The 15,208-nt window shown below is 43.3% G+C and overlaps 1 protein-coding gene across 1 annotated transcript; it reads right to left on the bottom strand.

Moving 5' to 3' along the window:
* Positions 1-44: 44 nt before the first annotated feature.
* Positions 45-6,200, bottom strand: mecr (mitochondrial trans-2-enoyl-CoA reductase). The gene is made up of 10 exons (XM_079756419.1): positions 5,938-6,200; positions 5,690-5,787; positions 3,244-3,375; positions 2,854-2,997; positions 2,330-2,432; positions 1,764-1,866; positions 1,519-1,592; positions 1,174-1,234; positions 784-856; positions 45-522 (listed from the first exon to the last, which is right to left on the bottom strand). The coding sequence occupies exons 1-10, from the start codon at positions 6,135-6,137 to the stop codon at positions 359-361; spliced, it is 1,152 nt and encodes a 383-aa protein (XP_079612545.1). The 5' UTR covers positions 6,138-6,200; the 3' UTR covers positions 45-358.
* Between the last annotated feature and the right edge of the window lie 9,008 nt (positions 6,201-15,208).

Below are 15,208 nucleotides of genomic sequence, written 5' to 3'. Positions count from 1 at the left end.
TTTTAACTATCTATGACTTTTTACAGAGTCCATTTAGACTGACATACACATTAATAAAATACTTTATTGTTATTCGTCACCAAGATAAATTATTGTCAGTAATGCCATGCAATGATCAGTTTTATATCAATTATATAATTATATTGATTGTTTCCATCATTCATATACCTCATTAACAATAGCTAATGAGTTTATAAGTTTTAGCCTCAACCTTCCTGACAGAAGATAAATAGCTGGACTTTGTGCTGTGAAAGGCTCATTAGCTAAGTCTTATCCTTGAGCAACTGATAAACTTCTTCCAACGCTCCAACCAGCTCTTATCCTGCATAGCTGATTGGCATAGGAGATGTCCCTAAGGTCACAAGAGCAGGATCTGTTTTGCTGAGGCGTAGGGCTCCATGGCTGCCTCCAGAGCCCTGCGGTGATCGCCCAGCTCAACCTGGTTACAAACGGGGGCGGTCAGCTTCCCCTGGCGGATCAGGGTGCAAAGTTCATCCAGCATGTCTATGAAAGGCTTCTCATCTAGAAGAAAGAGGAAAGGGGTGTCAGAGACGGATTTCCGAATAATTTCATTTTCACATGCAGTATCACTATGGAATAGTGATACTGGGCTTTTGATCTAGAAGGAAAGGGAGGAGAAAGGGGCGGCAGGCTGAGTCAAAATACCCCTGGGACCTCCTAGCCTGTCCCCCAGAATAGTGGGCCAGGATCGGTTGTTGTTATAAACTAGTAATTCAATTACACAACTAATTCAGTCTACAGAGAGCTGGATTCTGGACGTACCATGCGCGTGGTTCGCCTTCCACTTGGTGACCCAGAAGCCCCTCACTTTCACGTCCTTAAAAATCAGAGCACCCTGGAGAACACAATGAATCTTTGTTAAACTATGAGCGACATTTATCTTTGAACAGAGGATGCTTCAACCACTGCGGCCGTCGTCTACAGAACTTAAACATATCACTAGATCCCATCACAAAAATACATATTCATCATACAAATGTGACTCATTTATTACTAAGGCTTTGATGATACCTGACGTCAGATGGGATCTGCCATATATCTCTGGGTCGGCTGGATCCGAACACAAAAGTTGTTTTGAAATGAAAAGTGTAACCGAGGTGTAAGACATGTTGTAACGGTAACCAAACAGAACTAGTGGACGGGGGCGCTCACCACAGGGATGGTGACGGGGCGCTTGGACATCCCCCCGTACGTCACCATGGTCCCTCCATGCCTGGACACAAAACCACCGGTTTTACAGCCAATACTTAAGTACATATACAACATTGAGGATTCATATTATTGCATTAATGCGTTTTCAAATAGGATTTTTGAACAACCTTTTTGTTTACATGATGTATAAGTATCGGCATCTCTAAAAAACTAAACTTGTAATATGGACTGTAAGGGGCACTCTGGGGACTCTACGCCTCCCTCAAGGGATTGGATTTTTCACACTAAATGGAGATTCAATTGGTTTAGCGCCACGATTTTAACACATCCATGATTGAGACTCACTCTAAGTGTCGCAGAAGTTCAGTGGCGCTCTTGCCCCCGATTCCATTCAGGGCCAGTTTGGGTTTGGGACAGGTCTAAAGTGGGATAAAATAATATTATATAAGATAGCATAATTGTTCAAGCATACATCTTCGAATCACAGTCCTCTTATATGCGTTGTCCCGCCCCTATGTTGCATTGCATGGTAGATGGACTGTGGATGTGGTTTGACATTGTGTTGTTCGGTTTCCTTAGGCGTCACTGACCTTGAACAGCTCCTGCATTGGTGGTAGTCTCAGCGCTTCCTCTGTGATCACATGGCTGGCGCCCATCGCCTTCAGCCTGTCACTGAGCTGGTTAAACTGTGGCCTAGACCCAGAGACAGAGTCTTATGTAGGGGAGCAGCTAGATGGACATTTTTATTTATTTTTATTATTATTAATTTGTGTATGTGTGCTTGTGTACAGTGGCGGTTCTAGGGGTGGGGCCACAGGGGCCCTGGCCCCTACTGAAATCTGATTGGCCCCTGACGTGCCCCTGTTCCATCAATCAATTGACAAGCTGAACTACTGGAGAATTCAACGATCACAGATGCAATTCCACACCCAAACTATTGGCGGCAGTAATGTGTCAATGCAACTTAGGAGTGGAACAGGTGTTATGTTCCAATCCTAAGACCCCTCAACAACTCAGCGCAAGGCCGGTACGGTCCCCCCCCCCTCTGTCAACAACTTAGCGCAAGGCCGGTACGGCCCCTGAATGTAGTATGTGGCCCCTTAATGGCCGCTGTTTCAGAAAAATCCTAGAACCGCCACTGCTTGTGTACATGTACCTGTCTCTGACAATGTTAATGGTAGTGAGCCCCCTGGCGGCAGCGATCTGTATTACAGCCTGACCAACTCCACTGTTAGCAGCGTTCTGAATAACGGTGTCCCCTGATAAGGAAAGCAAACAATCAATCCACTGCCTTTATCAATCTGGTCTGTTCAGGTGTCTATCAGCACATGGCATGAACTCAACAAAAACGTCTTTATTACTCAATTTTACAAAAACATTGGATAAGACAATGCCAGACTGGAAATTTCTTTCCTTCCTTCCTTCCTTTTTTACTGGCAAAACTTTACCGGTTCAAATATCAAACAAATCAACCCACAGGCTGTCCTTTCATATATTGACCACTTAAAGCGTTTTTTGTAAGTAAAATCAGACATTAGTCCCTTTAATCTCTCCTCTGTACATACTTCTGACACCCACAATTCCAAACTCTAGGGTTCAACTCATAACCAATTTCATATGCTTATCACAGTCATCAATGATCCGTCCATAACAGTGTCGTAGCTGCTGTGTGTGGACTACCTGCTTGGAGCTCCTGGAAGTCTGAGAGCATGCGTAGGGCGGTGCAGGGGTTAACACTAAGCGTAGCAGCGGACAGCAGAGGGATGTCACTGGGTAGTGGGATGAGACTCTTCTCACTCACTACCGCCGCTGTGCGCCATGTGCCTGTTCAACACATAATACATAGACTCTGTTAGCAATGCACTGAAATCACGGCATAAAACGTTTGAACACTGAAATTGTTTCTTTGTTGTGCTACCGAATGGTAGTATTTCTGGTCATTAGAAACAACCTTTTTTTATGTTAATAAATCATACTCTGACATTTCCCATGATTCATTATCTGTTGATTAATTACGAACGGTGTTCTTATAACAATTAAGTCGTTTGGAGACAGAACCAAGTTACTCACCTAGACCGGCGTCTTTCGGTATAACCCAGTCTCCGGGTTTCAAAGACGTCACCTGGCATCCCACCTCTACGACCTGGGCAACCCCCTCGTTGCCGCCGACGGCAGGGAGCTCCGGGAGGATGGCGTACGTACCTAAGAGGGGAATACGTATAAAAGTAAGTATACTCAGTGGTGGCTGGTGATCAAAAATGTTGGTGGGGCACAGTAATAGACAGGGGGGCTTGGGTTCCCCGCCCCCCATAATCTTTTTTTGAATTTAATAGATTTGTTTCCTGTATTCTGGTGCATTTTAGGGGATGGCCACTACCTATTTACCTACTATTCATTCAGATTCATAGCCTACATCCTGACTTGCAGGGCCTGGACAAGCTTACACTGCATATACAGACCTACTTTATGGCCATTCCACCAGCCATTGCTATTTGACCCATTGTTGTTATTCTGATATTGAGACCAATCATGATCACTGTCCTATAGCATCCATTTTTTGTGAGTCTCAATGTCTACTTCAAATGAAGTTAGAAATATGGGACAGTTACTTCATTTTGCTTATAAACTACAGGCCGAAAGACTAAATTAATATGTAACTTACTTGCTCCTTTTAAGTATAACATTGCTTGAGGAGTCCAATTCCTCCACTGAAAAGGGTGGAAAGTGCTTACAACTCTGCTAGTTAGCGATCTATCTCTCCTCTACATGTAGTTGTGTTGCGCGAATGATGCTGAGGGAGATAGCCTATTTGCAGTGTTGGGAAAGTTCACTTTCTATGTGAACTAGTTCAAAGTTCAGTTCACAATTTTTAAAATGAACTAGTTCAGTTAAACGTTCATAATTCAAAATTTTGAACTAAGTTGACATTTCCAAAAAATGAACTAGTTCATAGTTCTTTTTTCAATATGTTGCTGTGAGCTATTATTTTTTTCCGGTATTTTGAACATTGAGCCCCCTTTGTGGTCTATTTCATCTAGGATGAAACAGAGTGGTTGAATCAAGTATCGTAGCGAAATACAGTTTCTATTATGTTTTATTGCACATTTAGCGCATTTTGTAAATCCCATTGATTTCTGTTGGAAGACTCATTGCTTGTTGACCAGAAATGGAAAGGGGGGGAGTTCACGTTTGGTAGTAGTCTTTTCGCTCGGTTCTAGCCCTACTGTTGAGACGTAGAACTGAGCGAAAAGACTACAAACAAACGTAAACAGCCCCCCTTTCCGTTTCCGGCCACAAGCAATGATTCTAGGAGGTATTCTAGTCCGCTGAGCTATGAGCCAGAGAGCTAACGTTATGGATTGTACATATTTATAATTCGAAATTCGTCTCAGCCTTTATACCACAGATACTCTAGGGTCTATAGCATATAACCGCATTGTCTGATTACAGTTTAATTCATTTTTCACAATTTAACAGCTCTCGTTTTGAAGAATAATCACCGCGCCATTCGTTTCAATGGGAATAGCGACGATCTTTACTTTCAACATAAAGTGTACATATTTATAATTTGAAATTCGTCCCAGTGATCCCGTGTTTTCTGATTACAGTTTAATGTAACAGTAAGCTGACAACACCGCAACTGCAAATCAACCACACGGAGATAACCATGGCAACCGGTCAAACAACACAGCGTTCTGCGCGCGCATCCACCGTGTTGATAAACAAATAATGAAGTTAAACCAAGTGACCTTGCCGTTCACAGACACCAGAATGAACGAGTTCACAGTAACGTTCATCAGGCAGTAATACAGTACGTTCAGTTCACGTTCGCCCAAAATATGAATGAGTTCATGAACTATCGTTCAATGAACGCGTTCAGGCACAACACTGCCTATTTGAGTGATTCGCTAAATTGTCCATTCATATGGTGATGACAAAAAAGAAAAGCGATACCATTGGCCTGGGCGCACACTGGTGCGTCCCGAGGGCGAATTTTCTTGCGCCAATCAAAAGCTGTCTCTGCTTGATAGACAGCAAAAAGTTCGCGAGCTTACATTGACTTCAACGTGGCCGGCGCCCCTGACTTGGAGGAGGGCTTTATTTCGAATGACCAATAACTAGCCTAGCCCAAATCATTGACGCTCAGACGCATTTAAATGGTTGCTGGCAGTGACAAGTATATCACACAATTAAACGAGGATAAACGCTATGTATTTTTGTTGATTTATTTCGTATTGATAATAGTTTATTAATAGTTGGCAGATATATTCAAGTGAATATTTCACGGAGGGGCGGCGCCCTGGCGCCCTCTATTGACCCACCGCCACTGAGTATACTTATCTTATAGAGTATAATTTTTCAAAAGATGTCTGAGAGTTGTAATTGTAGTCCTACATCTATAGTTATAGTCACAGTTGAATACTCAGCTGTAGCCAATATATCGAAAAAGTGACAGTAGGCCTATCAATACAATGCAAAATCCTGTCAGTTCTACATACTGCTTTTATAGAGCTACCTTGAACCATGTTGATATCAGCCGGGTTAATTGGGGCCGCCAACATCTTGACGCGAACATCATTTGCACCTACAGAGGGTAGCTCTAGGGTCTCCAACCTGGCAACCCATAAACGCAGGTTATACACTTCTCGTTTACATGTGATGCAGTTTCCACCTCCATAAATAATTCCATACATTGAGTTAAAAAACAACAACGAATTTGAATGAACCGGTGCGCGTCTACATTTAAGGTCATAGCATACTTACTCCACCACTTGAGACGGCTCGCCGTGTCTTCTGAACATCAGGGCCGAGCATCCCCCGGACGCGGAGCGAGGCTGCATCCCCCTCGGGCCCGGCGAGCATGGCACTTGTCGTTTGAGAACAACGCTTGAGAAGCTTCGGATGTTTGTCCGAGTCTCCGCACGCTGCCTTAGAAAAACGCTCAGTAGCAGAGAGGACTTCATGACCGACACCGATTCCCACACGGAGGGTATTACGGGTTGGAAATAGTCGTCACTTCCGCGTCCGATACGCTCTAGTGAAGCGCTCTTTTTATTTCTTTATAATATAGGACCAGTCTCTCTCATCTGATATGTGAATGATCCTATTCAGTCAAAGATCTACCCAATTTAATTCAGACAAGGATCTACTGACTCGTCTTATAAAGTTCACTGTCGTGTGATTAAAAAAAAAGGGGGGGGGGGGAGGGTAAAAGACTGATTTAGCCTTCCTGTCGTGTTCGGGTCAAATCTGACCGATTTCCATTTCGATCAATCATAAATATTGTGTTTTACATTTATTTGTCTTGAGGGCTTACGACATCCTCCACACTCGGCATTTAAACATACAATTGCTGATCACTACTTTCATTGAATTTTGAGTTGTTTAGTAAACTTTGTAACACCTGTGGTGTTCCCGGTCAAAGATGACCGCCATAGGAAATGAATGGGTGACCCTAGATTGTGTTCATCCATCAGATAGTACACAACCACAAATCCACCACCACACACACACACACACACACACACACCTACATGCACACACACTTCCCCCCCCCCCCACACACACACACACACACACACACTCCATCCCACGAGAACCCCTTTCAGACTGAACAATTACGTGTCCTCTCTTTCCCGTGCTTATGTGCCTATCCCCCTACGTGAACCACACCTTCCAGACTAAACGCATAACACCTGTTCCACATTTCATAGTTACCAATTAGGTGTTTGTTATGGGGAACCCGGCTCTTTCCCGGGCTAATGTGCCCATCCCCCCACGTGAACCACACGTTCGATACAAAATGTATGATATCTTCTCACAGATGCCCTATATATAGCTTGCTTGTGCATTGCTCTTATTTTACTCCGAACACAATTAGGCTAGTGACAAACTAGTCAGAAAGGGCTTTAGTTTTTGAGATACCCCTACCGGAGGTAGAACTAAACCCAACAATGTTTTTCCTCATCTCTAAGGTCTCCCATACATGAAAGTGATTCTTGGCTAAAATATTTTTACTGCTAAGATTGTGAAATTGACAGATATTGTTATATACCTCCAAACAAAAAAAGGCCTAAAATATAGCCTGTCCGTATGGGAGTTAAGACAGATAAACTAATGCAGAATGATAACACAAGCTCTGAGAGCTTTGAGACTTGGCAAGTTTGTAGCCAGGGAGTCACTTCACCTACTGGAAAAATCTGGATGTGAATATCTTGATGCATGAAGTAGATGGAGACCTATAAACACATACCTAAAATAAGCGGACAGTGAAAAAAATGATTTCTATGCAGAATGTTATCATTTACTTTGTAGTTGCTTTGCCAGGCATTATCATAGGAACACATAAGATGGCTTGTTGGAAAGGTGGGATTGTGCTGAATCCAGCAATACCAAACATCTATATATGGTATGAACAATGAAAATGGTATGTCACTCAATGTATGAGGTGTCCAAAATGAAAGAAAATGAAACCAGTCCAATGCCCAATATCAGTGGTCAGAGGAATGTTGATAAATTCAATAATACTGCAAATTAACTTACATGAGGTAAGTGCTGCTGTAAGAATCTGAAAAGAAGCAGACAAATGTCTATGACAAAGCCTTTATCAAGCTAACTGAAGAAATTGATAAAACAGTGTTGTCCAAGGATATGAAAGTTCGAACTCTCAACTATTTGACTGATAGCTACGATGACATACTAATGAGCATTTCTGAGGAAGATGTGTCCACGGTCCAACACAAGAAATACAGATCCTGGAAACTAAAGGGAAAGTTGATGCAGCATTACAAAGACAGGCTAGTATTTGTTCCACGTCCAGGAAAGTCAGATCTGGTGTGTTCGGAGACTATGACTGTAGGTTGTGCACTGAGGGAAGCTGCTCAACTCAGAGAAAAGACTGAAGAACATACAGAAGACTATGAGATAACACTTCCAGAGACAAGTCAGAGTCTTTCTGAAACTCAATTATTACACAGGGCTGCAGACATATTGAGGAAAAGCATGGAGCAGGTAGAGCATGACAGTAAATCATATGTCAGCAGTGATCGTCTATCACGTTGTCAATGCAGCAAGTATGTACCTAACACCCTGTATGATTTTGTGAACTGGTGTGTTGATTCACGTGCCCACAGAGGTTACCAAACATGTGATGATGACCCAGCTTCGAAGGACAATCTGTGTGTGATAGCAATCTGTCATGATCTCATTGGGCAGAGCCGTCACATCCATACGCCAATCACACTGGGACTCGCCATTTTGATTCATCATGAGTTTGGTAGTAAGACACTCATCGATGAGCTCAGTGCAATGGGGCACTGTGTTTCCTATACAGAGGTTAGGCATTTCCTCACATCTGTGGCAGCAGACCAGATATCAAGGACAGAAAGAGGTGTCTACATCCCAACAGGCCTCACTGGAGTCGCTGAACATGGAATTGTTGATGCAGCCATCAACAACTTTGACCAAAATGAAGATACCCTGGATGGGAAGCATACAGCTCATGCTATGGCTTCTGTTGTGTTCCGAAGAGGCCAAGTCTCCACAGCAGATACATGCCTAGCACGGGTTCCAGAGAGGTCCCTCACCACCTTAAACACATTCGACCTGAATGGAGATACACTTCACAGGTACTTATTTTTGACATTGACATTTTTTTTAAATCTATTTTTATGTTTTAATGTTATGGTATCCACTTATTCACATGCACTGCTAAAAATATAATGGGTGGATGAAATGTTTTATAGTGAAGTGAATGTATGCTGTGAAGTTTTAAAGTGATATAATATTCAATGCATATGATCACAAGATTATCCTCTCATTTCAATTGACAGATACATCAAATCAACAAAGCGACCAGAACCACCTGAACTTCCTGAGTTACTAAACACAAACACAACAGTCTCTAAAGCAGCTGAAGACAGAGATCTGGTATGGAAGCTGTCCCGAAATGTAATTGAGAATCAGCAGCATGTCCCTTCATGGTCTGCATTCAATGCCTTCACGTCAGACACTGCTTGTTCAGTAGCCAGTGTACTCTACATGCCCTTCATAAGAGAATCACCCTCAGAATTGTCCACCATCTATACATCTTTGAAGACTTGTACAGCTTGCTGCAGACCTGGGACAGGACCATATTCTTGTGACTGCAGACCTTGCTATTTATAGTAAAGCACAACAGATAATGTGGAGCAAACCACTTCCTTTACAAGGAAAGATCACAATGAGACTGGGAGATATGCATATCACGATGGCTTACCTGGCAAGCATCGGAAAGCTGTATGGCGATGGTGGACTCTTTGACATACTTACTGAGTCAGATGTGTATGCAGAGGGAACAGCTCGACAGATGCTTCAAGGGAAACAGCTGGCAAGAGGAGTAAGGAGCATAAAGCTAGCCTCTGAGGCTCTGTTCAGGCTCTTCTGGAAAGCTATGCAATCATGGCTTGAAAAACAAGGCCAATGTGCAATGACTGAAGAACAAGAGCAACTCCTGCGAGATGTACAGCATGCATTTCATGGTAATGACAAGGCCACTGCTCAACAGTTCATCGGTGAGGTGGAGACTGAACTCCATGAGATTCAGAAGAAAATCCAGAAGTTCACAAATGAGGGAGTTAAGCAATCAGCAACATTTGGATACTGGATAATGTTCCTAAATGGTGCTGATCTGTTGCTACGGATCCTTCGCTCAGAACGCGAAGCTGACTTTCAACTTCACCTGAATTGCATGTGTGAAGTTATGCCTTGGTTCAGAGCTGCTGGAAGGACCAATTATTCCAAGTACATGCCTGTCTATGTTGCAGAAATGAAAGCTCTTGAACATGAACAACCAGAAGCATACACATTCATGCAGCAAGGTGGGTTTGTTGTTCGCCGGTCTGAGCATCGAAGCTTCAACTGTGTGGCATCTGATCAGGCACTGGAGCAAACCATTAATCGTGAAGGCAAGAGTCAGGGTGGAGTTGTTGGTTTTACATTGCGAAAGGGAGCTCTCACAAGATGGCTGATGACAAGACATGTGACCACAGCATATGTGGATGCCATGAAAGAGCTTTGTGACACTGATGCAAAGGGCCAAAAAGTACACCAGGAGCATGGAGCATCCAGAACGGAAAGAGACGAGAGAGACATACAGAAGATAATGGAAGCTGTGGAGCAGAATCCTTTTGATCTTGAAAGCATTCCTGAGGAATTTATCAATATTGCAAGTGGTCAGGTTGCATCTGAGAAGGTTGCAAAAGAGCTCTCAACCTTCCTCCAAGATGGTGCAAAGCAGAATGCCGTCTTTATTGAAGAACGTCTGGCAAAATCAAAAAGAACAAAGAGCTTCTGGGAGCCTGAGAAAAGAAACCAGTGTGCAACCTTCAAGGATATGAAAACATCAGTTGGAGTCCAGTCTAGACAGGTTCACATGGACTCAGATGTGCTCTTTCGAAGGTTACTGGCTGTTTCCAAGCAGCGAGAGGTGTCCATGGAAACTGTGATGTCTCATGAACTCGCAGCTGTCCCGCCCTCTTTGTTTTATGATGATGGAAGCATGAGGAAGACAACTAAAGCTGACCTTGCCAAGAAACTGGAGGCTGTTGTTGAAGAGTCACAGCAGCTGCCAAATGTTGACGTACCATCAGCATACATCATCGATGGCATGGCTCTTATACAGACTCTCCATGATTCAGCCTTTCAAACATTCAACGACCTGAGTGTGTCTGGAAAAAGATCACAATGTTAATGGGAAAGGAAGGCATCAGCTGTGTTGTTGTAGTGTTTGACAGATATGACCATCAACACTCAGTCAAAGATCTAGAGAGGCAAAGAAGAGGCACCATTCAAACCACACGAACACATATCATCACAGGACAAGCAAGTGTTCCAAACTATAGGAAATACCTTAAGATAAGTGGAAACAAGGCTGCTCTATGTAGCTTTGTGAGTAACTACATCACAAGTACTGGGCCGATGAGACTCTCTTCAGAGAACACAGTTATCTTGGCTGGTGGATTTGATAATGGTGAGGAAGTAAAGAGGGTTAGGAAGTCAGGCATCGACAATTTGACAGAGCTTTACAGTGACCAGGAGGAGGCAGATACGAGACTGGTGTTACATGCAATACACCTTGCAAGGTCACATTCTCGTCTAATAGTCAAATGTGATGACACAGATGTGCTTGTTTTGCTGATCTACTATACAAGCAAAGGAATGTTTGGATCCTCTGCAGTTTTCATGCACTCTGGACATGGCCTGAAGGAAAGATTCATCCCAGTCTGTTCAATCACTCAGAAGCTTGGACCGGTTCTTTGTGATTGTTTGCCTGCATGCCATGCCCTCACAGGTTGCGATACAACAAGCAGCTTATACAGAATTGGGAAGACCACTGCCTTCACAAGACTGAAGTCCCATCTGAGTGAGCTGAAGGAAATGACTAAGTTTGGACTTTCTGGAAGCCTGCAAGAAGCTTTGCCTGTGGCAAGAAAATATGCCCTGCTCCTGTATGGCCAAAAGAAAAGGGTGGATGGACATCTTTGCACCAATCTGGATGAGCTGAGGTACACACTTGCATCTACCACAGATGCATCTGCAGCAAATCTACCTCCAACAGAAGATGCCTTCCAGCAACATGTGTTGAGAGCCTTGTATCAAACAGCAGTGTGGCGTCACAGCCACCTGGCCAGGCCTCATCTCTGGAACCCAGTTGGTAGAGGATGGAAGCTCAGAGAAGATGGGTCCATTGAACCTGTGATGTTCCAGAAGGAACCAGCACCTAAAGAAGTCAGAGACATCACCCATATGTACTGTAAAGATGGAAAATGCAATGATACCACCAAATGCCAGTGTCTTGCAGTGGGATTGACTTGCACTGAGTTTTGCTCTTGCTCTTTTCCAGACTGTCCAAATGTGACTCATTTTGTCACTGATGATGATGTGGATGAGTGACAATGAAATGTTATAGTTTAAGTAATAGTTTTATTAAAAGGCTCATCAATGCCAAACTGCAATCCTGACTCCTGGTCTCCTGTGTGTGCTATTGCCAGGCCCTAAGCCATAACTAGACTCGCCTCAGATAGGACACTACAGCACATTGCAATGCAATGAGTTCTTTCATTTGGGACAGCTAAAACATCTAATTATGAATGGTTGCATGGTTTATTTTATATTATATATATAATATATTTATATTATATTTTTATATTTGGTTGGCTGGATTTAGCGCAATGACATCCTTCCAACAAGCCATTTTATGAGTTTTGAGGACAGTACAAGTAGTCACTGTAAACGTGTCATCTTTCAATTTCAGTCTTTGTTTCCATATGAACTGTATAGATATATACAGTATATATACAATGTGCTATATTATTTGTGTCATTATTAAATGTGTAGTATAGAGCAGCACTAACCTCTTACTTAATTTGCAATTTGCAGCTTTGGACTTTTATATCAGAGTTTCATTTTCTTTCATTTTGGACACCTCATACATTGAGTGACGTACCATCTTTATTGTTCATACCATATATACATATTTGGTATTGCTGGATTCAGCACAATCCCACCTTTCCAACAAGCCATCTTATGTGCTCCTATGATAATGCCTGGCAAAGCAACTACAAAGTAAATGATAACATTCTGCATAGAAATAATTTTTTTCACTGTCCGCTTATTTTACGTATGTGTTTATAGGTCTCCATCTACTTCATACATCAAGATATTCACATCCAGCTTTTTCCAGTAGGTGCATTGACTCCCTGGCTACAAACTTGCCAAGTCTCAAAGCTCTCAGAGCTTGTGTTATCATTCTGCATTAGTTTATATGTCTTAACTCCCATACGGACAGGCTATATTTTAGGCCTTTTTTTGTTTGGAGGTATATAACAATATCTGTCAATTTCACAATCTTAGCAGTAAAAATATTTTAGCCAAGAATCACTTTCATGTATGGGAGACCTTAGAGATGAGGAAATCATTGTTGGGTTTAGTTCTACCTCCGGTAGGGGTATCTCAGAATTTGGGGGGCATTGTCACTAGCCTAAATGAGTCGGCGCCCGATCAGACGTTTTTCAGTCCCTCCAGAAAAACGCGGCGTTTTTTTGTGATTGTTGCGGCCAAAAATCCTTGATTATGTGGCATGTTTTCTTAAAAAATGCGATGAAATATGCGGCATATTTATGCAATTTAATGCGATGATATTGCGGGAACTTGCAAAAATTGCGGGAACTTGCGAAAAAATGCGGGAACTTGCGGAAAATGCAGCTTTTCGATGACGTTCACATCGCGTAATTACGTCACTTCATAACGTTCCCATGGCAACAGGGGGAAATGGCAGCTCTTGTGTGAAGTAAACGCAACGTTTTTCAACTTTCTGCTAAGATAAATGTGACATTTTTGCAACGAAAATGCGGGGATTATGAAATCAAGCAAGCCCCGCATATTTTGCGCGGAAATCGGCAATTTAGTGCGGCATATTTGAAAAAATGCGACCCCCGCATGAATATGCGGACTTTGGCTGATTATGCGTTGAATTATGCGATCGCATAATCGCGTTTTTCTGGAGGGACTGGTTTTTCTGTCAGAGAGGCTCTTGACCTTTTTTTTTTTCAAACTGATGAAGAGGGGATTGAAGTTGAACCAGAAATAGAGGAGGATGTCTCAGAAATATAAGACATCAATCCTGATTTTGATCCAGACCATCATGAGACCCAACAGTCAACAGATGGCGAGGAAGAGGCCCCTGACGAAGAGGCACCTGAGGAAGAGGCACCTGGGGAAGAGGCACCTGGGGAGGGGGCATCTGGGAAGAGGCACCTGGGGAAGAGCCCCCTGGGGAAGACACACCGGAGGTGACATTCCAGTCCAAGGATGGCAACTTGCTCTGGTATTCATCCCCCCAGGACAGAGGAGGCAGGGCAAGAGGGGAAGATATCATTAGGCTGACGCCAGGGCCAACACGGTATGCAACATCTCGTGTGGATGACATCAAGTCCAGCTTCCAACTCTTTTTACCAGAGTCCATTGTGGAAATTATACTGGCGATGACAAACCTGGAAGGGGGGCGTGTGTTTGTGGACACATGGAAGGCATTGGACCAGGTAGACCTCCAAACCTACATGGGTCTGTTGATTCTAGCAGGAGTACGGTCCAACAATGAGGCTACAAAAAGTCTGTGGGATGCAGAGTCAGGGAGGCCTATATTCCGGTCAACTATGTCCCTGCAGCAGTTTCATGTCCTCTCAAGAGTTATCAGATTTGATGACAGAGCTACACAACCTTTCCGCTGGCGAGACGAAAAACTGGCTGCCATCAGGAACATTTGGGACAGGTGGGTGGAGCGCCTACCGCTGATGTACAATCCAGGCGCTGAGGTGACAATGGACGAGCGCCTGGTCCCTTTCAGAGGGCGCTGTCCATTCAAAAAGTACATCCCAAGCAAACCAGGCAAGTATGGGATCAAGATCTGGGCAGCATGTGATGCCAGGAGCAGCTATGCCTGGAATATGCAGGTTTACACAGTAGAAACCTGTTACTGGAGTATGTTTTATGTTGAGTATGTTGTGTTGGGCATGACAGCAGGTCTCAAGGGGCATAACATCACATGTGATAACTTTTTCACATCACATGGGCTTAGTCAGGAGCTGCTGAAAAGAAAGCTCACCATCGTTGGGACAGTGAGGAAGAACAAGCCTCAACTTCCCCCTGCACTGGTGTCGACCAGAGGGAGAGAGGCACTCTCATCCAAATTTGCTTTCACTGACACACACAGTCTTGTGTCATATTTGCCCAAGAAAAATAAGAATGTCATCCTGATGAGCACTCTACACAAAGACGACGCTGTCAGCGAAGCAGAGCACAGGAAGCCCCAGATCATCCTGGACTACAACAGAAACAAAGGAGGCGTTGACTGCCTTGATAAGGCAATGTATATTTTCATCTGTCATGCATTTGATTTACTTGTATTCATGTAAAACATTGCATTTTGTGTAAGACTGGTTCAATATTATTTCCAATCTATTCATTATTGTTTCTTTCATTGCAGCTTACTGGTACA

Source organism: Pollachius pollachius (genome assembly GCF_949987615.1).
Source record: "Pollachius pollachius genome assembly, chromosome: 1".
Lineage (NCBI taxonomy): Eukaryota > Metazoa > Chordata > Actinopteri > Gadiformes > Gadidae > Pollachius > Pollachius pollachius.
Note: the sequence above shows the minus strand (reverse complement) of the source record. Positions and strands in the feature narration are given on the sequence as shown.